The sequence below is a fragment of the Patiria miniata genome, unplaced genomic scaffold, assembly GCF_015706575.1.
Source record: "Patiria miniata isolate m_02_andy unplaced genomic scaffold, ASM1570657v1 HiC_scaffold_24, whole genome shotgun sequence".
Lineage (NCBI taxonomy): Eukaryota > Metazoa > Echinodermata > Asteroidea > Valvatida > Asterinidae > Patiria > Patiria miniata.
In genome coordinates, this window is record NW_024037063.1 from 20,467,276 (window position 1) to 20,495,066 (window position 27,791).

The 27,791-nt window shown below is 39.8% G+C and overlaps 1 protein-coding gene across 1 annotated transcript; it reads left to right on the forward strand.

Annotated features, from left to right (window-relative positions):
* Positions 1-27,751, forward strand: LOC119732103. Its single transcript, XM_038205490.1, has 2 exons — positions 1-256; positions 25,498-27,751. The coding sequence occupies exons 1-2, from the start codon at positions 152-154 to the stop codon at positions 25,681-25,683; spliced, it is 291 nt and encodes a 96-aa protein (XP_038061418.1). The 5' UTR covers positions 1-151; the 3' UTR covers positions 25,684-27,751.
* Positions 27,752-27,791: the final 40 nt, after the last annotated feature.

Consider the following 27,791-nt stretch of genomic DNA (forward strand, 5'->3'; position numbering starts at 1 on the left):
GATAGCAGACGTAACGCAGTGAACCTAGTGCAGCAGGCAACAGCACACACGTACTAATCAAGCCACAAAGAAATCCAGCGTTGTTTTCCCGCGCAAATTTCTTCTCCTTTTTCTACTGGCACCGGCCTTGGTGATTCCTGTTCCCGCCAAAATGTATGCCTCACCTCTGCTCCGGCTTATCGTTCTATCGCTCTGCGCTCTCCTGGTTGTCAGTCAATTAGATATCGGAGACAGCGATCTAACAGACACGGAAGGGGTGAGTACCAAAATCAATCCTTGAAAAATCAAAACTCTCTCCTTTTTCTCGTAACAGTCAAACAAATCAAGCATGCAGGGAGTACAGTTACAAATTGAATGTTTTATTTTGGTGAAACTTTGCATTCGGCCATTTTCTGAGCTCAAACAAACGTACTGGCAAGATCCGTAAGATTGTGGTACAGTTTATAGGCGTTTATAAAAAAAAAATTAAAAAAAGTACTTAAAATAGGCCTACCTCAAACGTTGCAACAATTCTGTGGTCATTTTGTCAGTTAAAAAAAATGTCTGTTTTTTGATAAACAATTTGCATACTGGAACGTAATTATGAAAAAGACATTTTGATACAATTGGTGAAAGTCTTTAGGAGTTCGCCTTTTCATGCCGACTATGCGGTGATTATTGTCTGCGTACTTCACTTTGTGGTTTACAATTAGATAAGTAGCAGAAAACAAAACGCTAAAAATGTCTTATTTACCTCTGTACCTTTTTCTAGTAGTCTTTATTTTTCGTGCTTATTCATGTTGTCAGATACAGTTAATGTCGTTTAATGCTTTCTTAGTTGACGGCTTCCTTTTTGTTTTGTTTGTTTGTTTGTTTGTTTGTTTGTTTGTTTCACTAGGCACTAGGCTTAAAATAATGCGTCCGTTTGTGTTAAAATCATCTGTTCTATCAAAAACTCACCCAAAGCTTTTGTTCTACCAGAAAAACCGGTTGAAACCCCTCAAAAAGGCCCGCTGTCAATTTAAGCTAGTTTTATGTTTATCCCTTTACCTCATAGCCCCTTTTTGTCATCGTGGAACAACTCTAACAATCAAACTTTGAGACCTTTGATTTTTTTCTCATGGCATTTTTTTCTCGAATAATTACGTCGAATTCATCACACGCGAGACTCCAAACCATGACAGATACGAAACAAACAAAAAACACAAGAAAGAAGCAAAGTTGAGATCAAAACCTCATTATCTCCCCGTTCTGCAGTTTGCCAAACCACTCTCGTGCAAAAGAACAATTAAAAGATAATTAAGGGAGCGCCTAGTGGCCCTAGCAATCATTGTGTAATTACCGCAACTACGAACAAAAGCTTAGCCACGCAAATTAACTTGGTCATATACGTCTGAACATCAGAACTTCACGAAAGCAGACAAACCAGTGGTATATTACTGACGTTTTATTACCTAGGCGTATATGGATGGTACCCCTAATTTGCGCAGAGGCGCCCATTATTTTTTTCAGTCATTGTTGACTGTAAATTTTCCGCTAGCGCCTTAATTGTATCACTGCCGCCGAATGCACACATCAAGAACCGCCAATGTGTTTTTTTTTACGGAATGCAGCATGACCAAGGTTGCCAGCCATCCATGAGAAAGCCCTACATTTTTTATCAGCGTCGAAATATCAACAATCGAACCGTTTTGCTCACCTAAAAAAGTCTAAGCTTTACTTCATTAGCTAACATTGCTTCACCGCTGCGTACACATAGTTCAAATACAGGATGAGTAAAAAAACGAAACCCAAATGTCGGGACCATTGTTTTAGTGAAGTTCTGCATGTAGCGCTTTCAAAATTTAGGATATGAAAGCCCAAATCATAAGCTTTCTTTTAGTACAAGAATAATTCAAATCACTTATGTACTTTTTGAGTTACGGAGGTTTAAACACAACCACCGTTTTAAGGATACTGTCCACGGATCACACAAATTAAAGTTCAGTGTTCTTTCAGCAAAACGAAAACATGGGATATGTGTGAATTGTTTTCGTTTTGCTGAAAGAACGCACACTTTTTTTGTGATCCGTGGACAGAAGTTTAAAACGGTGGTTGTTACAAACAGTTTTCTTTAAGTATTTTATTTATTTTGTTTCCTTTTTTTTTAAACTAAAAAAATTGTAGTTATAGTTTATGGGAAACTTAGGTGGCGTATTTCGATCAATTTTTCGGGGATAGACAAACTGACCGACCGACCGACCACCAAGCGACATGTAGAAACTCCTGCAGAGCTTAAAAATCTAGTTTGAATAAAAGGTATTTTTAGAAGCTCTTGTTTCCCACGCGATTCTGAAATAGCTCGATTCTACTTTCGTTCTACCGGTATTTTTTTTTTTCATTTTAAACGTTGTATTCACACCTACAGTGTCAGTGAACTTACAACTAAAAATAACCCTATCTTTTGTTGATTAATATTTTCGTAGCTACATTCCTTTGTAACTATGGTAACCGTTTAACATGCTGTAATCCCACCACCTGCGCCGTTATAAATGGCGGAATCTGCCGGTGCGTACAGCCGCCTGATCGCTGATAGAAGTCAATGTACCGTGTACATGTTGTCAGACCATTTTAGTGAAATTGGCTTGGCGCTTAAAAACATCACGAGATATTTCCAGGTTTTTTTTTTTCTTTTGAAAAGCAACCCATGTGGTTAACTACGGAGGAGATAAAAGCTTTCCGATTTTTTTCCCATCATTTCACTCGAAGTACATTTTCCTTGGGAGGATTAAAACAACAATAACGAAGGGGTCGATTTCATCTTGCGAATCATATGGAATGTAGTTGTGAACCGTACGTGTACCCTGTATGTTCGCGGGCAATCGCGCACTTGTCTTTGACTGCGTGCAAAATGCTAAAACGGTCCTAAAACATGCGCACGCATGCGTAAAGTACCGATTTGCATATACCGATTTGCATAAAGCATATACACAATGTTTATATAAAAGTGCTGACTAAAGTTTTCAGACTGCTGTACTTCAGAAAAAAATTCTTATATTTCATATGCCTTTTGAAACGTCGCAATTATTAAAACGGCTGACTTTTCATCTCGAATTTCAATCGTAAAATCTGCGCTCGCGCAGTTAGAGTATCCAACAAAAGCTCATATCTATTGGGAAACAAACGCAGCACACATCAGCGTTCGTTTTTATTTGTTTGATTGTTTTCTAACACATTAGCAAATTTGTTGAAGCTTGTGTTGTTCCCTACTTCACGTAACTTTCGCCTCTTAAGTAAGCCAATTTTAAAGAAACTGTAATTTCAAATGTGCGGTGGTTTTCTGGCATGTTTAAAATGATAAGAACGTTTTGCTAATGGAATCGGCCAGGCCTGAGCTTCCAAACGTACCGTTATCAGTGTTCAGCCAATGTATTGTAGCGAGCCATTGACGATTCCTGTTTTTATTAAACTCCCATTTTTGTTTAATTCAATCGATCATGTATGACGTATGTATATAAAAAGGTGGATTGTGACCAAAATAGGCTGAAAGGAAAAGTAGGCTTACGATGTATGTATTTTTGTATTATTGAAAAAAAAACCTACGCAAAAATAGGCCAATTCTAAAATAGACTTCTTCTTTTTTTTCTTCATAAAAACATGAAAGACGATATACTCCGTGAAATAAAGAACCGGAACACAACAACGGCAAGGGAAAAAACGGGGGGAGAATTCGCGATCGGGACAATTTATGGTCTGGGGCTAGCTGGAATTAAACATGGGACGATGCCTGTCGTTAGAGGGAATGATACTCGTTTGTTTTTATGTTGCAAATTGCAAATCTACATCGAGATTTAAACATAGAAAATACGATTGTTATGGCTGCCTCGGGATTTATTGATGAACGAAGACGAAATTTATGATTCGCTGTCACAGTTGGTTACTAATTTGCATGTTGTGGCCGCGTTACGTCTTCTACGCGAAGATGAAAATCGCTGTCATTCCACATTGCGCATGCGTGTATTATGTTTTAAAAACTAGCGGTGTTAAAAATAAAATCACGTTAAAGGCACATAGTGCCTAGATCATTTGTATATATTTCGGAAGTATAGCTACCGAATTATACTTGAATTAAAGATCGTACTGGTACTAAACACCGCGTGAAATTATTCCGTCTGGCTTGCTGTCATTTAGAAGAAATCAAGCATTGTGGGTGATTTCCAACGATCAGTCAATTGACTCATTTTGTTTTTAAATAAAGAGTGCTATAGACGAAATCGTGTTTCGTGATCAAAAAGGTGTGAATGGTTTTTCACTGTTTTCTCGGAAGGTGTAATACCAACTGAGCTGCAACTTCAACAGGTTAGGTTTGGAACATTCTTCTTTGGATTTTGAGTGGGGTTATTATTGGAAACGAACAACTGAAAATGCATGGAAAAAAAATTAATTATGCCTTTACAATGCACAATATTGGGAAGGGGGACATGAGAAAGACGCTTGGCCTGACGGCAACCTGTCAGACGTCACGTGTTATTTGTCTATAAAAAGCCACGTGACCCTTGCAAGACCCCTTTTAAACCCTGACAATGTACTTTCAGCGGCTTAGTATTAGGCAGATAGGTGATGGGATTGTGCCTTTGATGATACAAGCATGGCATTTGGCACACCGTCAGAGTATGTCATGAGATAGATATCTGGCTATAGGGCCATCGCAGATTTGTCCTTTGAAAAATATAGGTGGAATAACAAGCAATGGCAGCCATTTTGAAACATGCTTGTTTTTCAACCAACAAATCTGCGATGGCCCTTTAGCCAAATATCTTTCTCATGACATACTCTGACTGTGTGCCAAATGCCATGCTTGTGTCATCAACGGCACAATTCCCCAAATATTTCCCCTAATAATATTTCCCCAAATTATTACACGACCATGTGTGAACAAGACGCACCCGTTCATGTTAACGTCACATACCTAGTGTGGACATTCTTTTGTTTTCGTGTAGTTAAGAAAAACCAGTGAAAAAACTCATATTTCTTAAACTGTGAGAACTCTTTCCACCCAATTGTTTTCTATGGTTCCCTGTAGTGTTTCTCTTCATTTTGCCACCGATAAACCGAACCCAAAAATGCCTCTAAACCTGTTTTCCAGAGAGGGGGAACACTGTGTGGACGTTGGCAAGTCCACACAACGCCGCTGCTACCTGGTTTATGTGGACCTCTTTTGTTCGGAAGTCCACACAGTGAATGTAATGCTAGGACATGGATATCCAATAGACGAATGCCAAATTGACACTCAAACCGAGGTCTCAGTACTGTCTTTTGTTGAGAATTTAAAAACAGAAAAGGTCCTCAATTCATACAGTGGCTCAGCATCAAGAGCCTCGGCTTCAATTTGAAATACGTCTTTACTGAAGTGGCCAAGCTAACATGATGATAAAAAAAATATCTTTACTTCTTAAATACAGTCTATGAAAAAAAGTGCATTTCAAAAAAAATCTCTTGGAAATGCATTTTCCAATCCGCCGTTTTTCACGTCAACCAGCGACTGAAATGAGCGTTTCATTGACCGATGGCCGAGCTAATTGGTTTTTGGAGTGAACAAGGAATCAGGAATCGGGATCCCATTTCATGCAACCATCAATCATGCATGTGGCAACAAACTGTATACGCCAACAGACACACAATTTGTGTGTGTTTTGGACGGCACCGTTCCGTAATTTAGAGGAAATTAAACTGCGCGAGCGCGCTTAAATGTTTACCAAAACACGTCTCATTATACTTTTGTTTTACCGTTATACATCCTTGTTTTACAACATTCGTGTATGAAATTGGTGAAATACAAACAAACACGGCGACTTTTTTTCAACTCTTTTTGGGCTAATGAATCCCGAGCCGTCGGGCTGGGAAAAAACTGGCGATCAATTTCACTTGCAACACCGGAAAGAAGTGACGAGTGATGTATGGTCTCTGCAATTAGACGTTACGTCGGTGCGCTGTAATCACTCGTGTTGCGTGTATCTTTGAATGTTTGTGAACATCCATGACAATCGTAAATTTAGGACTCCGTGCCGCGCGCGTGCGTCGAAAATCGACGTCGGTTTGGGCATGCATAACACGCATGCGTGAAATATATCACGTGATTGGAGTCAAATATTACGTGAATCTAAAACTGCGTTACACACTTGGAAAGTTTGAGACGTCTGAAAGTAAATTCTGTTGTATTTGAACTATCAATTGTCAATCGAAAGTATGGTGTTCCATACATACCATCGGCGTCTCATTCTCGAGCGTCACATGCATTTTTGACTTGCATGCGAAACGGCCAGAGCCACTCGCACTTGTTTTTGTTATTTATGGCTAAATGAAGCTTTTTTTAAGGGATTTTAATTGAGAATTGTTGCGTCACATTTTGCGCATGCGTGTCTAGGGTCATTGTGCGAGGATCATTGTACAAACTGTGATTATACATACATGAAGAATTAAAAAATAAAAGGAAGTTGTTTGTCTCGAAAGATATGTGCGATCAATCAAAAAAAGATTCGCAAGAGAGGGTCGGATGGTTTGATCGTTTTATTATGCAGTGCACGAGGCTAACCGGGATTTTTCCCCCTCAAGCCAGAAATATTTGAGGGGAATAAAACCTCGGCATGCGGTTAATTCTCCCGCTATCGCCGTCCATCACTCCGGATCTATAACAGCGCGGATAAGTCGACGCCGAACCAAAATGACCCTCACTAAAAAATTGAAGATTTCCGGAGGAACTCTTTCCGGTTTGAATCGGACTCGGCTCAGATTTTTTTTTTAAGTCGAGGACGTCCTTGTCTTAGTGATACAGGATCCACCTTTCAAAGTCAATTGCGAGGAGCGATCAGTCACTGACGAACGGACGCCGTGCCGCGGGTTGTTCTTCCCGTGTAGTGAGCGCTCGCATCTGCGCTGTCCTCGTGAAAATCTCATCCTAAGTCTCGCACGGAGGTGGTGGGCTCGCGCCAAACACAGTCGAGGATAATACCAACCGAACAAATAAAAACAGCGCCTTGCTTTTTCTGTTGTCGTACCGAGCTGTCATGACGGTTTATCCCCGTGGATTGTACCTTCTGGTGACGTGTCCTTCCCCCGTGATTCGCTCCGGAGTTCTCGGGTTGTAGACCCGCGACTGATTACCTGCCCCGGGCCTTTTTTTTTACCCGATTTGTCAGCGCCAATTTGAGTCCTTTATTTACTCCCCCGCCGATTTGTTGGTTTGGAATAATTAGCACAAAACAGGAAATCAGCCCTTATTAGGTCAGGCAGCGACCTTTTGTGTGTAGAGTTTGTATTGGCTGTAATGGAACCGTCAACCATTCTTCCCAACCATAACTATGAAATGGCCGACAAGGCGATAGGCTGGTGCCTTTTAATGATCCAAGTGCTGTGTGTTGTGCATTGTGTAGCGTTCGGGTGCAAGACAAACATGGCCGCCAATTTGAAAGAGCTCATGGCATGACTAACAAGTTCTGATAAACGTTTTGTTTATTAAGGTCCAACGACCATTATAGGTACGAAATTACGGTCGGTAATTCAATATTAAAAAAAGACTCATTTGGCTTATGCTGTTAAAAATCGGTCTTTTAAAACTTAATTGAATGTTTAGAAATTGTAAAAGATCGTTGTAAGAAAATAGTTTGGAGTTGGCTTAATTTTCTTTTTACGATTACAGAATCATTCATAACTTGATTCCACTTGAGTGGTATTTCAAAAGGTTCATAAATCATCCCCACGTGACAGCCCGTGACCAATAGAGTAATGGTCCGTCATGAACATTTAAGAACGGCAGTTATGCTTTGAAAGTGATTGCTGATGAAACTTGGTAGGAACGGACTCCCCGAACAATTTGTTTTTCTAGAAATGTATTTTCGAGAAATTCAGCCGATTTCAAAAATCATCCCTGCGTTATATTTATGAATCCCACGGGTCTAATGGAGCTTACAGTCGCTCCATGTGTAATTTATTTTTTGAAATTAAATCCCGTTTTTTAAAGAAATGTCAAGCACCGGCTAACCATTTCGTTCCATTCCGATCCTAATCGGTAGCGGGGAAGGAAAAGCTAATTTATTTTGAAGATGAGTTTCTGTCTGTCGCTGCTTTCTATTTTCCCCTCTGAATCATTCCGATTACATCCGACCTAACCCAGCCTGACTTTATTAACCATTACTTTCCCTCGGTCGGTGCTGAGCTACGACCTTCGTTGCTTATTGTCAAAATGAAGACTCTTTGTTAAGGTAATTGTGTTACGTGGCTGTTAAGGCCAACGTTGTCCCTTCATCATAGATAGAGAGAAGGGGGGGGAAAATGACTTACATTGGGTCTACTTCTACGGGATGACATTTTCTTCATCCTAATTGGAAGTGGTAACTTCGTCAGGGGACAAAACTTGATTCTTATTTTTCCGTCTGATGGAATTTAGTTTGAGCTTCAGATGCTGCTACCAAAAGTGCGCTGCCTTTTTCTATTAAATAATTGGGCCTACACAAGTGCAAGGTTTGCCAGTGATATTTAAATAATTGGGCCTACACAAGTGCAAGGTTTGCCAGTGATGCAAGGAGCGCTATCGTCCAAGAAGAGACCTACAAATTTAAGAAATGCACCTTGCCAGAACGCTAAAGTGCTTTTTATCAATGATGAGGCAAATATCGGAACAGCAACCTCCGAGATTGTTGGTGCAAGCTTATTAACATCCACAGTATCAGTTCTTTGCAGGAAACAACCAATCACATTGATTATTCGGACCTCGTGACATCGAAATGTCCAATGAGAACACTTGAGAGTCTACACGTATCCCCTACATCCCCAGGTTCATTCAGTATTTCCAACCTCGTCCCCAATGATATACAATGTTGCCATATACTGTGTTAATGATGTTCCACTATTTGGTTAAAATGCGACAAACGCAGCGTCCGACTTTGAACCAGCAGGACATTGCCATGGGGAATTATATGTCCCGTCTCGCCCCCACGAAGTTGTCATTCAAGACGCAAATGAGGCAAATTCCTTTTTTGGAATCTGACGGTTGAAATGGAGCCGTAATTCCTTTTACCAATGGAGCAAAAAGCTGCCACGGCCCATCGGCATTTCAGCACATTCAGCGCCGTCACTCGGCGGAAAATTACCGTATGAAACAGGATAGTCTGGGCAAATACCCGACACCCACCATACACCAGTCTTACAAGCGTTCAAATAAAACTCCGCGTAACGCAAGATTAGAGTGCACTCGCTTCTTTTCTTCGCAGCCAAAAGACGGACAAAGTCACATTTTTTGAGCAAACAGAGAAAAGGTCTAGCACCTATCTGAAGTAACTTGTACTAGGTCGTAATGGTATTGTTCGTTTGGTCAGTGACTTACGGCAGGTTCGTAATTACGTAATTACGTTAGGGTCATAATTACGTTACCTGTAATGATGAAGGAGTTAACAATCTTTTTTCTCACAGCCGTAAAATCCCCGTCTATTCATTTCCCCTATAACATCACGTCGCATATTTTTCTTCGTAACGAACCCTAATGAGTTTGTACACCACAGCATGTCCCAAAAATTTGTCCGTTTGACTATTTTTTGGTATAGCTACAAAACCATGAGGTCAATTTACAAATTTTTGATTGTGCAAAAATTCCTAAGCCTTGGCCTAAACCCCTACGAGTTTCATTTAATTTCAGTCACACATCACTGCACAATTGTCAATTGATCACCACAACATTTTGGACACTGTGACCAAGTTCCTTGCCTTATTCAATTTCAGTGCTGTGTTATGTAAGCTGTGTAAAATCCTGCATGTTGTGAAAAGGACTGCAGTTGGGATTGGAATCATTTGACTGGCTATCAGTCGTCATGGCAATATCACATTTTAATGCTCAAGGGCAAATGATTCCAATCCCAAACCAAATCAGCCTTTTTTTCACAACATGCATGATTTTGCACAACATTGCACTGAAATTGCTTAAGGCAAGGAACTTGGTCACAGTGTCCAAAAACGTTATGACCATTGTGCAGTGATTTGTTAATGAAATTATATGAAACTCATAGGAGAACTTTTTTGAGGCCAACGATTAGGAGTACCTGTACAATCAAAAAAATTCCAAATTGACTTCATGGTTTTGTAGTTATTTTAACAGTCAGACCGACACTTTTTTGGGGATGTATAACGTCTAGTTAACGTTTTGACACAGTTTCAAAAAGGTAAATTTTTTTGACGTGGGTACCGAAAAATCTCCCGGTTTCGTTTTCCCGTGTATAGAAAAACGCACCAATTTCGGGACGGAAACGTGGAATATTAATGATCGTAGTTTCGAAACGCTTCGTTCGATTGAGTTAAAAATTTGCACGTGTGCGAAGCGTGAATGTTTCTACTGGTATGCAAAATTTCATATGAATTGTTTGTCGCGTTTTTGAGATCAAGCAGTAAAACTGCAAAAAACCAGCTTTTTTGGCGTTCCAACAAGATGTACCATTCATTTGCAAAAAGGCAGTGTTCAGAGACTTTCGTCAAGCAATATCCATCATTCTGAAATTAAAACGACCCATTATTAAAACAAACAGGTTCTTAAAATCATTGAGATCTGATCTAGATTTTTACATCGAGGATCCGGAGTAAAAAAGCTAAGAACCTTGGCCCGGAAATTTCAAAGGTCTACTGCCTGCGAAGTTTGTTTAATCCAAGCAATCGACTTCATTCTAAAGTAAGATAAATGTTAGGTTAGTTTTGATTCATGGTCATTAAGTGCCACTAGTACTTTGCACCTTGGCTGGAGACCGTGGTATGATCATTATGCCGTTGCCATCATTCTCGTTAAAGTGAGGTTGATGTAACGGTTGCCGTTATGTGCATTGTGGATGTTTTCATTTTCGTCGTTTGCAGTCGTTGAAGTTTTTTCTTCATTGTCATTGTTGTTGTCGTTATTGTCGACGTTGTTGTTGTTGTTGTCGTTGTTGTTGATTACATTATTGTTATTGTTGTTATCATTGTTGATTTCATTGCCGTTGTCGTTGTTCTCATTGTTGTTGTTGTTCTCATTTTTGTTGTCGCTGCTGTTGTCGTTGTCTTGTTGTTGTCGTCGTTGTTCTCGTTCCTAATGCTATTGTTGTTATCGTTGTCATTGTCGTTGTCACTGTTGTCTATGTTCTTGCCATTGATGTTGTTGTTTTGTTTTTTTTATTGTCATTTTCGTTGTCGTCGTTGTCGTCGTTGTCGTTGTGGTTGTTGTTTTTTTGTCATTGTCATTTTCGTTGTCGTCGTTGTCGTTGTTGTTGTTGTCATTGTTGTTGTTGTGTTGCCATTGTCGTTGTTATCATTGTTGTTGTCGTTGTCGTTGATGTTCTCTCCCGTCTTCCATTCATGCGTGCAAGTAATTACATCAAGCCCTCACGAATGGAACAGCAAAGCCATATAAACCACTGGTATTATCTGTCTTATAACACAAACCTAAAGCTAATCACAAGCATCGCGTGCTGCGTTTATTGACTAGCCATGAAGTTCAGACCCATTTTGATAAAAAAGGCGTACCGGTATCCTTCTGAAAACAGCCCCACCGCCCGAGTTGTGATGATGGCCATCCACGAGGACTTCCGACTTCTCGAGAGGAAATTATCGAGCGGGCTCTCGGAGTCAAAAGTCCTGCACGACACACGATCGAACTAAAGGGCCGGCCGCAGTTTTATTTTCTGCAATCAAGTACGGTCACTTACCTTAATAGACATGCGTGAAACAAATCACGTGACTGAAATAATGTCACCTGATTTGAAGGCTGTATTTCTTTAATCTTGTTAAATCAATTCCTTCTTTGGAAAAATATTAAACTCACCTTTTATTTCAGATTCATAGCTAGCTCTAGAGGATTTTTTTTTTTTCAAAGGACAGTCAAGTCCGAGAACCTTACCATTAACAAGTGACGCATGCGCAATATGGTCGGTGACTATTATTAGTTGCCAAAAAAATAAATTGTGGGCCGGCACGTGCGTTCAGCGCAGGCAACATTTCAATAACACGCGTAGTGAAATTATAACAGACATGTGCGTGTGCTTCGCCTTCTCTACAAAATGTCATTGTTTCATTTTACAGAAATTCTTTTTTTTCCCGCGAATTAAATATGCGCAACAAATTTGATCAGTTGCATGAGAGTTCAAAAAATGTGTGGCCTAATCAATTTTAAGTATGAAAGTCCTTTTGAAGATTATATAAAAAAAAGTTTTGAAACAAATTTTAAAAAAGAATAAAGTTTTTATTGTCGTAAGTTCATCCAACTGAAAAATAGTTTTTCAATCGAAAACACGAAACAAATGTAATGATATTTTATTCATTTCATCGAACATCACTGTCATTTTCATAATTTTATCCTGATTTAGAAATTGTGAAGTTTTAACATCCATGGGCAATGATGCATTAAATCCGGATATTTGATAGTCGACGGGTTGTGTGCTAAAGAAAGTAAATAGATGTAAGCTTACTGCACACTTTCTTCATCAGGTTTATACCATATCTTAAAAAAAGAAGGTCAAATTATGCGAAAATCAAGTTTGAAACCTTGAAGCTTTGTTCTGGTGGTTTTTTTTTCTGTTTTTTCTTTTCTTTTGAGTTACTCCTCTTGGTAATTAGATGACGTCTTTGTAAAAAAAAAATCTCCGTTGCTAAAGGATCTGATAAACAAGAATTGTGACAAACATACGAGCTTTTTAACCTCCTTTCAAAAATTTAAGAGCATTTTCCTTTTCGTGTGACAACCACCGTCTTTACCAAACATGATTAAATTCTCCGGAATGACACGGAGGACGATCGTTAATTTGTTACCGAAATGCATGCCGCTCCGCGCGCTTCTTTTTACAGACAAAACATTTCGCTTCCGTGAAGGAAAAAAAAGGAAAAGAAAAGACACACGACCCAATTTCTGAAGCATTAAAAGGGTTGGCGAACTTGTATTGTGTAGATCTTGAAGGCCAGACCTTTTTTGTAAAAAAAAATGGTGATGGCTACTCGGCTGCTCTCGATATGTTACGTTCGTATCGGTTTACCTGGGCCTATTATGAGAGACTAAAAGCTGAAGACACGTTGTCATTGGTGGAACCAGCAACTCGCTTTTTCCATTAGTAGCTCATGATCATCTAGAGAACCATCGGATAGTGCGCCTTCAATACTATACCCAACTAAAACGCATTTCAAACCAACTTCTCGAAGCAGAAAGCACGTTTCAGTTGATCGTTTTCTTTGTTCGTTTTGTCTTTTTCTTTTTGCGACAAAATTAAATTGTAATTGAACAAAAAGACAACTCTCATTTTTAGTACCAATAAACTGGGCAAGAAGTTTCATTTTACTTTATAAAGAGTAGGCCTATAAAATGTTTAAGCTCAGGCAAGAGCTGCTACATGTCACTTGGTGGTCGGTCGGTCGGTCTGTCGGTCTGTCTGTTTGTCTGCCTGTCTGTCCCAGAAAATTGACCAAAAATATTTGACCAAACATTGACCAAATGCCATGCCGTCGTCAGTAAATACACTCTTCACGAAGTAAACAGACTTTGTCTCGATCGATGCGCATGCGCTTTTATTTTGCATGTCTGTCCCGGAAAATTTACCAAAAACGAGCCCTCTAAGTTTCCCATAAAATATAACTACCAAATTTTAATTTATGGGGAAAAAAGCAAACAAAAGAAATTAAATACTTAACAAAAAATGTTTGTAACACTTCGGAAAGTTGTTTATGAAAATTGTGTAAATGGAGGCAAGATAAAAGGCAGTAATGTTATTTTTATGAGAAACTTGGGGGCAAATTTTGGTCAATTTTCAGCGCGTGATTTTTGCGTGGGACGGCGGTCCCACGCACAATCATTTCAGGCAAGACTTTCATGCGCAAGGCGGCCAGAGCTTATCGTGTACACTTACTTGTTAGGCTACAGCTAAAGACAGGACAGACATGATGTGACACGAATGATATATCTCTTCTTATTTTAGGTTTTTCCACCCACATATCGTTGTTTTGTATCATTGTTACCTTTTGTAAATCATCATTCGGACTGATGCTCTTCTTCAGTGGAGTAACCCCCACCCCCATCTTAGCCTACTTTACGTTCAGTTTTCTTTCTCCAACCTTTATTTTTTCGTTCTTGCTCTTGTTTTTATGCGATTGCGAACCGCATTCGCCGTGAAATTACATTCCGGGACATTAGGTGACCTCTCGTACACATCGCCACGAAAAAAAACACGGTACTACAGCATCGCCATTGTCAAGAATCGATATTCAATCTCGTCAACAATTTGGAGATGAATATAGGCGTGTCGCGTCCAAACAGAGTCCTCGTCGAATGCTGAACAGATCCGATTCTCGTATTCTCACAAGCCTAAGAATCTAGTTCTGTTTAAACCCCTTTGAAAACTCTCTGTGTTCGAGCATTATCCGAATGAGTATTCGGTTACTTCGAGAAAGGAAAACCTCGACAAAAGAACCGAAGGCGTCACACACAGCGTGCGCTTTACAACGGTACGAGAGATAGCGGCGAGGCGGGGTATTCGGTTACAAAGTCGGTACTATTCGTCGGTCGGGAAATTCGGTGTCATCAAAGGAGTCCGTGTGATCGTGCATTTATATCCTTCCGGTAGTGTAGATATACACGTAGGGAGATACTCACGGTATCTGCATGAATGTCATAATGTGCCTAAGGTCAAAGTCTGACTAGGAAATCATAAGTTAGCAAAATAGTGTTTACTGTCGAGTTTGTGTTGTGTAAAAACCCCTCCCCGACCACGCCCCTAAACTCTAACCATCCTGCGTGTTAAAGTTTATTGCACTTTCATGATCAGTTTTCGTTAGTATTGTTATTATTTATTTCTGGTAATGAAACCAAGGATTCCTCAAAAGCGCCCTAGGCACTGTAGCTCGCAAGCCTGAAGAAACCTGTAGAGAGGAGACAATGAGAAGAAGTTACAGTTTTAGAGGTGGGAGGAAAACCCCAGAAGAATATTCTGGGGAAAACCCACGGAATCAGGCAGGGACTGAAAACCCAATCCACATGTTGGCCCAGGCGGGATTCGAACTATTAACATCGTGATAAATTTGTATTTAACTTACTGTACGTTATTAGGTTGTGACAACGGGCGTTTATCGTCACACCCATCCATTTTGCAAATACCACACAAACTAAAACAACAAACAAAAACAACAAAAATGTAGTGATAATTTAAAGATTGATCCAGTTTTTAGCCAAATGTTTTTCCTGCTACTGCAATTTTTTGGGTCCAAATTGTATTTCGTTTCTCCAGAGACTCAACCGAATTACTGCGTAATGCATGATGTGCGAACGGTGGCCCAGTTTCAACAATGCGGCCCGGGTTTTTTTCAATCGAAGCGAGAATTCTTTTGCCAGTCTTGGCGATGTTTATAAAGAAAACAATCTCGGTATCCGCTGACAAGATGTTATTTTTAAAGTCGTTGAAGATGCTCTAAATCCGTTACCCTGCGCGCCTAGATTCATTCTCGAAGATCGAAAATGAGATTAAATGTCAGCCAGTTTTAGTATCTTCCTAAAAAAATTGTATATGGATGTCATCTTGTTCAAAAGATATGAACAGTTCCCGAAAACCTATATTTCACTTAAGTGCTCAGCTCATCAACTTTGCAAACTCGCTACGTATCTATTTTTAAAATTTGGTTATCTTGTTTTATTTTGCAATCATTTTATTCAGACCTCTTTTCAGAGAAAAATGTTTACAAACTCTGAACAAACAGATCGATATCTTCAAAATAAAGCGCAGTATTTTTGTTCCGTCTTTCTGTTTATTGGTATTTTTGTCTATTTAATTTTCCGCAAAGGCACGGAATACCCGCTGAAATTTTAAGCTTGCTTGCCAGAAATATTTTACACTTCTTTTTATAAAAAATATTAACAAAACCAACAATCCAAACAGTATAGCCACACATTTCTTTAGCATTGTGATTCGTGGTTCAAGGTTTTCATAATTATTTTTTCGTGCCTACGTGTTTTACGCCACACGCAATCATTCGGACAAAACAAATAAAAACTGCAGTAACTTTCAATAATTTGAAAAATTGATTCAGTAAATTTCGTTTATTGATAGTTTTTTGACGTCAATAGCGATCTGTTGTTGACGATCCTAGAAGTAATATTTTTCCCCCGGAAATCTGGTTTGATTCTTAATTGAATCCCCCTCCCTTCGGCAGAATGGCGAAGTTCAAGGTGTGTTTGCATTGTTATCGAGAGGATTTTTTATCCCTGCAATTTTTTTTTGGGCCTGTGTTTGCAGAGATTTTTGCGATTGAAATTGACGCCGGATCACCGGCGCTATAACCCTCAAGGCCAAGCGACCGACCAAAGGGGCTTTTAAGGCAAAATTTATTCAAGATTTAGATTTAATTACCCGTAACGGGGGCCCTGTCCACCTATAGCACGACATTGATGAATCGTATCTACACGGGCAGGCCCTGCCTTATAATAATAATTATGTCTGTTATTACAGTCATAATGCCTTTGCGGGGCACAATAGACACTGATTGGACACGCCGATACACAGGCAGGTAATTGGCTTCAGGCAAGAGTCAAAAGATGAAAAAGAAAAACACCTTTTATCGTTCTAAGTTTTATTTTTTTTTAAGAAAATTCCTTTATGCAGACAACTTCTAACAATAGAACTCCTTTATTTAAACAAGACATGTCACAAACGCACATACAATTCTGTTCTATTCACATAAAAGGTATTCGTGGTCCACACAAGGTCGGATGTTGCTCATTCATTTGCGTACGGGTATGAGAGTAACCCTATACAATAGCACTGCCCGGTTCATAAGTGACAGTGAATCAGTCAGTGAGGACTATACACCGGCCCTCTTTAACCAACGAACACGAATTTTTTTAGTATTTTTTAAAAGTATTTTACCCCCAAAAAGAGTTCCTCTTAAAACAGTTTGGAAATTTTCTGTAAAAAGGTGTTCCCATCAACAAAAATGTCATCTTGCTCGCCTATCACAACACGAAATTTGATAGTAAGGTAATAAATATTCTCTACTTTTTCTTATCCCAGCGTTTGTCACAAACCTATTTTAGCATATTCGCTTTTCCGTGAGCAAATATTTCCTTTTCGGATATATGTTTGACTTCATTATTTGTTGAACCGTTCTGAGGCCGTGTAGACTTTGGAAAATGGACGGATGGCTGAAATGTATATATGATGGGACTCTAAAAGCCAATCGTGGTTAATTTTTTATATTTATTTATATTTTTCTCCCTATTTGCTAGGTTTATTTGACGGGGCATTTATAGGGTCTGATTGATGCCAGCTCGAATTAGGCTTGACGCGCAGGCCGCCTCTCAAGCGTAAAAGAAAACCCATCAATTTTTGACGTTGATTGGCCATCTCATCAATTACATACACCCCGAGGTCCCTTGACCACAAGTGTCGGCGTCACTGCGATATAGTGCGTGGGTCCGGGGCCAGAATGACGATAGCCGTGATTAATAAAGGGTGCTGACCAATAAATAAATTGCCATAGACCCCAATGATAAATGCCCTCCCTTATAGATAGGGTACATCATTTGCATCCAAAAAAGTAACTGAACGAATAACTATTGAAAAGCTTACTTGGTTTAAGGATAGCAATGGCACTGAACTCTTTGAGAAATTATTCCAAGGGCTAAAAATTTCATCAGGTTATAGCATCCGTCTTTAGATTTTGAATATTTTTGTTGCTTCAAACGAACATAATGCACAAATTACAAATGATGGACTCTACCCTTAAATAAAACCAGGGGAAAATACTCACAACTCTCCAAGGTGTTTGAGACACAAATCAAACTCAAGCTTATATCATCATCTTTTGTTTTCTGTTCATTTTTTTTTGGGGGGGGCGGGGAGATTAATAAAATGACGTCAGGGGAAAATTTTACTCTTAAGATGATCACTTCTGAAAATAGTCCTGAGGACGGTCGCCATTTTGAAAAAGGGTCACTTTGATCCATTGGACAATAGAGCAATTTTAGGGCCTTCTTTCATCCAAATTTCACAGAACTACAAACACAAAGTTTTAGTTTGACGAATCCTCAACTGCAGGGCTCGCAAACACCCTTGCATGACGGAGAATTTGAGGGCATGCAAATCGTGATTTCGCTCCGCGCGGGAAAGTTGGGGCTTATTTCAATACTGGCTTGCAACCTCGATGGTCAACGGCACACTGAACTACACGTTGAAAATACAAAGGAGACTTGACTGCGCGTGTATGCAGCCACAATCTACAAGACATGGGACCAGTTTCATGTTAGCACAGATTATAACTGCTAAGCAAAAATAGGTTACCAGCCAAAACCTCATAAGGTATACACTGCTGTGACTGGTAATCGGCCGATTTCTGCTCAGCGCATAATTTTGCTGAGTATTCCAATGCTACATCAAAGTCACAAATGAAAACATGAAGTGTAAGTAGAAAACAAATTGCCTGATAAATTGGCTGTTTTGTTTCGTAAAAGCTTTGCCACAACTTCATCAGTGCAAAGTCCATACGTTTCTGTTTAAAAACCCTTCACTTACAGATATCGTTGACTGTTATGGCGCAATCAAGTCCCATTTCCATTTAGAACGTGCAGTTGGATGTGGCTTTGGCCGCTAAGTCCCTATTATCGTCAGTTCGGACGGGTGGAAAATAACATCGCGAACCGACGTTTTTCAGTCCGTTTTTTTGAAAGTATTCCCCGACAGAGCAGCAATGGCTGACGTTGTCGACGGACAGGAATTATGGAATTACAGGCGTTCAGTTCTAATTTTTAAAGAAAACTTTCTATTCAGATGTTTTTTTGTTCAGTTGTCGCTGTTGGATTTATGCAGGACCGCCTTTCATTATAAACAGGACGAAAAAAGCCGTTACCATTGCAAAATGGCGTTTCATCTAAATTCAACCGGTTTTTTTTGCATTGCAACTGCGACATTGTTTCAATCCCCGTCGCTTTTAGAGTGGGGTGATCGTGAATGTTTGACCCACTAAGACAGCTCGACTAAGCTCACTCAAACCAGTTCCGCGGCGTTCTGGCAAAAAAAAAGGATTTTGCCCTTTACGTGCCAACTGAAATCGGTGGGAAGAATTCGCGCGGTTTTTTTTTCTTCTTCCCGCGCGCGCCTTTTTAGTTGTCTGGAGGGCCTCTTGACAAAATCGTTTATCAATATTTCCCATTGTTTTGTCACATTTAAGCTTCTGCCGTCTGTTATACTATATCACACTTCTTTTGGTGTTTTGCTTTTTCCTTCAGACTTTTCGGCTGTTCAATCAAAACAGTTGAACTGTTAGTAGTGAATATCTAGGATGAAATATCGAGACAGGGAGAAAAGGCGGGAAACGACGTTAAAACGCGCCGAAACCGCCGCGGGAAATAGACTGCAATGTGCCGGTTAACGATAAAATAGAATTGAGATTTTAATATTTAATTGAAATGTAGGTATCGCAAATAAATTGGTTTGCGTTTCTGTTGATATCTGATGCATGCATTTCTGTCTGATGGCTTATAAAATGTCGGCTCCTGTCACTGTGGATAATATCAAAAAAGGTCAACCGAAAATAATGGATTAGTATATTGATATGATCCTGAACATTGTTGTCATGGTGGTAGCAGGATTGTGTATAAGTTTTCATTAAAGGGGCATTACGCCCCGAAATAGACGATTTTTTTATGTTTTAGAATGTTTACTCATTCGATGTCAAAGTCTGGTTAAAAGGAAACTAACCCAATGTCGCACATCTCTGAAAAAAGACGAAAAATCCCGGAGTTGGTTACTTCTGACGTGGCGGACCTTTTGAGGAATGCACATACGTATTTCCAGCCGTGTCCTTTCAATGTACGGTACACGTTGTGTGTGTGACACATAATACACACAGCACCAATACACAAATATTGTTTCTCGCACGTCCGCAGAATACGATGCACTGCTGGAACATTATGCGGCAGCATTCACGGCTAGCACCCAACAGTTCGATTTTTGAGAGTCAAAATATTGTGACCTCCGAAATTCGTTTTTGCAAGAATAACACAAAACGCCTGGTTATTAAAGAATGGTTGTGTGGACATTAATATCCTACTTTTAAATGCTCTGATGTAACCAATTAACATCATTTCGTTTAAAACGCGTTTTGTAGCCCAATTGGGCGCATTACATGCGCCTTAAATGCCTTACTTGCACCTCTGCAATCACGGATGACTGAGCACTATTAAGTTACAAAACATCAGCTCATAATCTTTCGCCAAAAAGTGGTCTGATTTATAGTGTTGGCATGAGCTGGCTATTCATCACTGCGCATCCCTGTGGACTGTGCGTCCCTCCCATTGCAACACAGAGTCATACTCCAAAAAGTACCAAGTCATAGATTGACCCAGAATCTTTCGCTCGTACTTCCCGCCCTGCAAACAGGACGCTGGGACAGGCTGATGATTTCACGCTCTGATTGGATAGATTTTGCATGACCTGTGACCTGCAAGTCATCATGGCCACGACACTGCAAGGTTTTAAATGGCCGTTAAGACTGAGTCATCACTCTTTATATATTTTTTATTATTTTTTTTTTTAGAGTATCAGAGCACAGTGGCGGTGTTATATTTTGGACACCTCATCTCCATGCTCAGATTCAACCGAGCTTGGCAGATGATTATTTTTAAACATTGAAATCAATGGTGCTCAGTCATCCATGTCTTTATATGAGTGGATTAGGTATCAATGAAAAGCTCATTAAACCGCGCCCTTTAAAGATAGAGTATAATATCATTAATTTGCATTTTTTTTTTACGTTTGAAGCAACAAAAGTGCTCAAAATCTAAAGAAGGTTGCTTAACAACCTGATGGAGTTTTAGCTCAATGAATGCTGTATAATCTAAGAAAACAATATTCTAGGATCTCGATTTTATTTTAAATGTTGCCGAGTCATGTTTTGAATTGCGCCTGAAATCAGCGTCCGGAACACGTTCGCATTCAGCCGATTGCAGCTACGCGATGTCGCGCGATGAACCGACGAATTATAGCAACCGCGCGCGTGTGCGTCGTGTCAATGCTTGCGCACATACATTCACGGCTTCGCCGAATTAAGAACGAACTACTCACGGAAATTTCCAAAAATGCGTCTTAAGACGCATTTTAGGAAATGACCTTCTTTTACTGCTTTCTTCAAAGTGACAGCATATCAACAGAATAATTTTACAGGCAGTTTAGTGCCATTACTATCTTTGAACCAAGTGTGCTTTTCAACAATAATTTCGTCAGTTACCTTTTGATAGGGTCAAAATGATATATTCTACCTTTAAGATACTACACACGGACACTGAAAAGTCAAGATTTTTCACATATGTTTTCCGGACTACATATTTTAATGCACCCTTGATTTGGATTGATTTGATTTGATTTGATTTGATTTGAAATGGTTGTTGTTTTATTCAACTATAGCAGCCAAAAGCTGAATTGCGGTTAAATTACGTTTAAAAAACATTAAGAAAGTTGCTCATACTGAACAAAATGATGAATAAAAATAGAAAGGACAAACATCTGGCAAGACAATACCTGCTATTGTAATTATCAGGATGCCCTTTTAAAACAGAGACGAAAAGCTGTTTTCTCAATTACATGTGGTTTAAGAACTATTGCGATCATGCACTGTTGGATCACAAATGCCTTTATTATTTTGAAATGGTGTTTACGTGAATTATAAGTAAGTACAGGCTTAACATTGGTAGATTATGATAAACAAGTGCGAGTGCACAATAAGCTCTGGCGAAAAATGCGACGCCGATGGCACATATGGAACACCATACTTTTCGTCAAATTTCATAGCCTCCTTCTGGATACCGTCCAACCACTGCAGAAAATACCACGTGACTATAACAATACTGCACATATCTTGCCTCCGTTTACAACTTTTTCATAAACAGCTTTACGAATTGTCACAAACAAGTTTTAGAGTGCATTTACTGACGACGGCATGGCATTTGCTCAATTTTTGTAAAATATTTTTGGTCAATCTGTCGGCGACCGACCCACCGACCGACCGACCGACACCAAAGTGACTTGAAGAAGCTTCTGCCAGAGCTTAAAAACAGTTGTACCCAGAATTAATGTTACTAGTTAAGCAAAAAGATAGTAAGATGATTTTAAAAGCTTCATGATAATATTGAACCCAAAGAATGTCTGATCTAGCCGAACCTGAGTGAATTCACCATGCCAATTGCGTTGGTGTCGTCCACGTTTATCAGATGTTTCAGCTCATGCGTGTTAATTATATGAAAGCTTTTGACAACCCAATAAAGACGAAAGACAGGTGGAACAGAAATAGTCTTTTTTTGTGGTCGGGCCAGATCCCCAGCGCTTTATTATGTTAGTTTGCTTGTCCCTTCAAGAAACAAAACAATTTTACACGTGGATGAGTTTCTTGATTACACGTGACATACCGAAGTGCCGAGAAAATAAAGACTTGTTAATAATAACTCGCATTTGGAAATGCAACCGTTTTTATGAGCGGTCCATCTCTTTCCAACACTATGCTTGACGGGGACAGTTGGGCCCAACTCATCATGAAAATGAATAAATAAGAAGAAGAAGATATGAGCTATGTTTAACTACTGGAGGCCCTAATGCCAGCCAACCTGTTGTAATTTCATAGCGGGAGTCTTGGTTACTAATCCGATTTGACACTTCCCGCAAAAAAAAAAGATGGATAAAAATTGTCTTCGTGACAATGTTTGCCTCCTGCGACGTTCCACACGGTTCATTCCTGGTCAATGCTTGTGGGCGATACCAGACAGTCGCCATGTCTGTTTGCAAACGGTTTTAAATTCCGTGCAGTAAAAAAAAGTGGAGATTGTATTAGTTGGAATATCCGTTGTCCCCCTTTTAACCTGACGAGGTCACTCTGTTGAGAGTTTGGGCGGGAACTCGAGCCTCTGTTTTGGCGCCAAAATCAGCTTCGCGCTCTCGGCACTGCCCTGTATGTTACATGACTGCTCACTCAAAAGCCTGGTGTTCAGAGACCAACTTGGTCACCCAAGGGTGTTGCTACCCGTAGGCACCCTCAGAGCTTCAGTCATCAAATTGCGTTAAGAGCCCCGCTCAACTTGTGTCTAGATCTTGGCACTTAAACAAGCTCGTAATGATCTCGAAGGCTGCGGCCCAATAGCCCTGCTGTGGCCCATAAGTCATGTTCATGATGTAAAAGTCTGTTCTTTTAATGCACAATTACTCACGTGGTCATGACTGTCAATTGAAAAGGATACCCATTATTTTGTTGAACGTCAGTTGGTGCATGGAGCGTTTTATAGCATGTGGAACACCCAATTTGTGTGCAGTACAGTGCTGGCCCCAATGCGAAATGAGTGACCTCGTGATCCAAGTTTCAACGACTGCAATAAATCTGGTCAGTGGAGACCTTAAGCACGTGTTGTTGCGCGAGGGCCTAAGAAACAAGGTGATTGATTGCCAAAAAAAGGCATTTGGTGAAGTTTGTTGCTAACCAACCAACCAACCAACCAACCAACCAACGGGAAACATGAGTACTTGTACAGAGTTGCTTTCCCGCAGCTAAAAACGGGTTTTGTTTTAAGACTGATACATACAACATGTAAGCATTGTCGGCGAAAAGGGCAAAAGTCATATCGGGAGTTTATAGGGCACATCGGGTAGCCGACGGGCTCCCATCGGTACGTCTGTGTCCTTTTCGCGACATCTCCTCGAGCTTATATTTGCAACATGATTGGACGTCATGTTCCCTCTCGATTCAAGCCCACTCGCCAGCTCGCGAGTCCACAGAAATCGTGTCAAAGTGGATTAAAACACTGCGAGTGTTGTCTCAACATCCACGCGTCCAAATAGTTGACCCACAAAAATCTAGGTTTCTGTGGCGTAAAATTCGTCCCGTGTCAAAAAGTCAGATTGAGGAAAAAAACATGCGGCGTTTGACCCGTCTCGTTTATCCGTTGTGAGTCGCCGAAGGGTGAAAACTGCAACATCGGGCGCCCGGCCCGACTGCGCAAATACTATCGGAAGTCACTCCCGTGATTTTAAGTGGTGGTGTCGCCCCCGGGTAGGTGGAGCAACCGAACCCGATACATTTCCCGTTGATATCTTCCCCCCGATATGTGTACGGTAAAACAATGTGATGGGAAAACGCAAGAAGTGGGACACGCACGAAAGCGGCGATTTTCGCTCGTGTTTAAGGCAGTGATCCGTTCTCGGCTCACGTCGTTTTCGTTTGAAGGCACGAATGAGATTTTTTTTTTTGGGGGGGGGGGTTGGTTGTAGACCTGTACAGGAATGTTACTGCATTGTTTTGGTTTTTTGTGTGTCCTTTTTCCTTTAGTTTTGTTGGTTGGTTGGTTGCAGCTGATCCCTTTCTTGCTTGTTTGTTTGTCCAACTGACATTTGCCAATTCAAATTTGTCTAGTTTTATCGGTTAACTAAAATTGCTTCTTCCTTGTTAAATTGTGTGTGCTTTCTAATCTATTTCATGTGGACATTACATCAAACTGACGTCAACATTAAACCGAATTGATGTCCTTGTTTATTCCCTATGATCAGTAACTGTCTTTTAATGTTCACGTTTACTCAATTCAATGGTGGTCTTTCTGTCTCGTGCATAAACTTCCCTTCGCGCACGCGCAGTGGGTTCGTGAACTTTCCAGTCAATGGTTTTCTTTTAATAAGACGCGCAAAATAGGGCCTACGTTCCGTTTCTCTGGGTAAACTTCTTCTTTTTTATTCGTGAAACTTTCAGTACGTTTGTATGCAATGAAAAGTGGATGGTGAAACGCAAATCAATAATAATTCTATGCAAGAACTTGAGAAGAAAAAAGTGGTATCTTTTTAGACAAACGCTTGAGGGCGCGCTCTAGGCCACACTTTTTGTGCAATTTAGGGCGCTGTAACTTGAAAAAAAAGCGGACTCTAGATAAAAACGTTTATTGAAGCAGTTAAATAACTTAGCTAGAAATCTTTAGAAAAATGAAGATTGTAAAAGATGGTGTTTTTTTTTGCTGTAGCCACGACGCTACGTTGGATTAAAATCTACCAAAATGAGGTCTTTAAAGCGCCCCATTCGCTTAAAGTTGGTGTATACGTGCTTTTTGGGTGTGGCACCTTGAAACATAGATTTTCAAATTGAACTGATAATTTTCTAGCATTACATTAGTTATGAGCTTTCCAATGAGACATCGCACGAAAAAAATCGGCCCACGACAATTAATCAAATAATTTATTTCAACTTTTGAATTAAGAGCGGGACTCTCCTAATTCGTTCAGAATATAGTGTGCCCAATTTCTGAACTGGAAATGGAGCGCGCCATTTAAAAAGACTTTTTAATACTGTATAAAGGCCTGCAAAAACAAACAAGCACATTTATTTGTTACAGGACATTATATTTATTTCAATTTCGTTCAGAAGAGAAAATCGAAATTTTGGAAAGCATGTATATACTAACTTTAAGAATTAGGTCCATTACTCATCAGTGAGGATTATTTTAAGAACTCTCTGTTTTCTTTTCTACTTTGTTTTCTGTTGTAGGCAAGTATTGGCTTCATGGGCTTGTTGAACCGCGCCCGGCCACAGTACCTCAAGATACTACAGGAGGGTCTCAGTAAACGCGCTCAGGCCGAGATGAACGGCGCCTCCAACGCCGCCAAGAGGAGATCCAGGAAAGACAAATGCATGGCCGACTTCTGGAAGGGCAGGGGCTTGGTCGACTGCTAATCATCACGCAAGAGATATACGATCTATTTATAGCCATCGTGCGATCCGGTTTCAACCGGATTGAAGCGGACCAAACCAGAATACAGAGAGATGGCTGTACCGGACTTTTTGGACTACAAAACTGGAACTTAAATCGTAATATTCGGTCGGTGAGGGGCGACAATCATGGGAGATATATTGTTTTTATCGTGGTACGATGTAATTCTTCTCCAAAAGGAGATTAGCCTGGATCACCTGGGTCATTTGTGAAATCTAGGACTCACAAAGGACTTTGGTGAATGTCGAGCAGGCCCTACCATGCTGTATGTAGATGGTGTCACCGACACCAATGCTTTCGGATAGTAAAACGCCAGCATTCTCTAGGGTGACCAACAAGCTATATTCAAAAGAATCTTTCCCCCAAACTGCAAGTTTTCTAACCAGAGCAAACTGATCTCATTAGAAAAAGAAAACGAATGTGGCAGAAAAATGCGTCCTTCGTAATCCACAGCTGGTTTTTTTGACGGTATCCGTTCCCAACCATAATCAAAATGTCCCACTTTGCACCCTTTATGTAACATAAGCACACGGACTTTTGTTCAGAACGCACAGCTGCATTGGCCTTTATTAGGCACCGTAGATGTCAAGGAAAAAACTATCGTTCCAATTTCACGTGCGAATGTTGAACGTGAAATTGTTTACGAAAACCTCTTTCTGCTGCATTTATCTGAATTGTCATTTTGCTCAATAATTTTCCCTTAATTATAGTTATCACAACCATTTTGATCTAACTGAAGGTTATTACCATCTTCCTAGAGATTAAATCAATGTACAATTTCGCCCAATATTAGAATCATCATTTCCATTTTTCATCAAAACGACCCCTTGCAATTTACATGCAAAAGTAGATTTATGTATTTATGCTTCTTAAAATGTGCATTTCGGGACACTCAAAAAAATTGTAATAGAAGTTGTGTTTATTTTATTTCACATGCATTCTGATTAATCAGTACTGTCCTGTAAGGGTGTTAAATATTATGGCATTTTTCCCCCTGATGGGGCGCCCTCCAGAGGAAGACGGACTCGAGATTGTATATCGATCTGGGGCGCCCTCTAGAGGAAGAGTGACTTTCGTATTCAACCTTGTATTGTACTGAGAAATTTAATGGAGGCACTGATCAATGGAGGAAACTGATTTTACATGTAACGTAATTTGAAGTCAAAGTTACCCCGATATGGATCATAAAAGTTACACAGAGCCAAAGTTCTGAATCACGTGACCCGGAAGTAGTCAATTTCATCAGATTTGTTTTACTAAAACCTTTGACTAGTAAAAATATTCGAATGGTTGCTTTCCCAAATATCTTAGAAAATCGACCGCTGCGGTTATGTCAGTAAAATACCCAACTTTTACGTCTTGTTATTCTTTTGTGTCTTCTTTTGGGATCATGTGACTGAACAAACATGGCTGCCTCATGAAAAGAAGACACAAATCATATCAAACAGTTTCAAACGGTTTCTCCAAATGGTACTGACTATAGAAGAGTTTTTTTCCAAAGCGCGATGTACGCCATTTTTTTCCCAATCCTTCTCTCTCCTGACTGCCCAAAAGCAAGTACTATTTGACGGCTGTTGTATATTTAAACAACTTGAGAGTACATTAAAGCGAAAAATACACTTTAGAAACAGCCGTTGTACTATTTTCTGTAGTGCAAAATTTCAGCTTTTTCAAAATGGACGTGTCGCGTTTTTGAAATAAACTCTTCCGATACAACCCATATTTTCAGCACCTTATTTTGTCCATTAATTTGTAAAACTATCACCTACTAAATATTAGAGAAAGAAAAAAATACATTTTTGCAGATAGCACTGAGGCCGCTGTAGTTCCACAACGATCTTCTAATCAGTTCTGTCCGTTTGTTCAATTCATCTTGAATTATGATGTAAAATAGTTCTTGAAGTTACAAGAGTTTTAAGTATTGTTTAACTGGACAATCGAATATATAGATAATAAGGGATGTGTTTGTAAAAGTATAGAACAAAACGGCGACAATAAAAGATGGATTAGATTATGTTTGGCATGAACTCATTTTTGTGCAACACCTTGTGTTTTATTGAACAAGTATTAT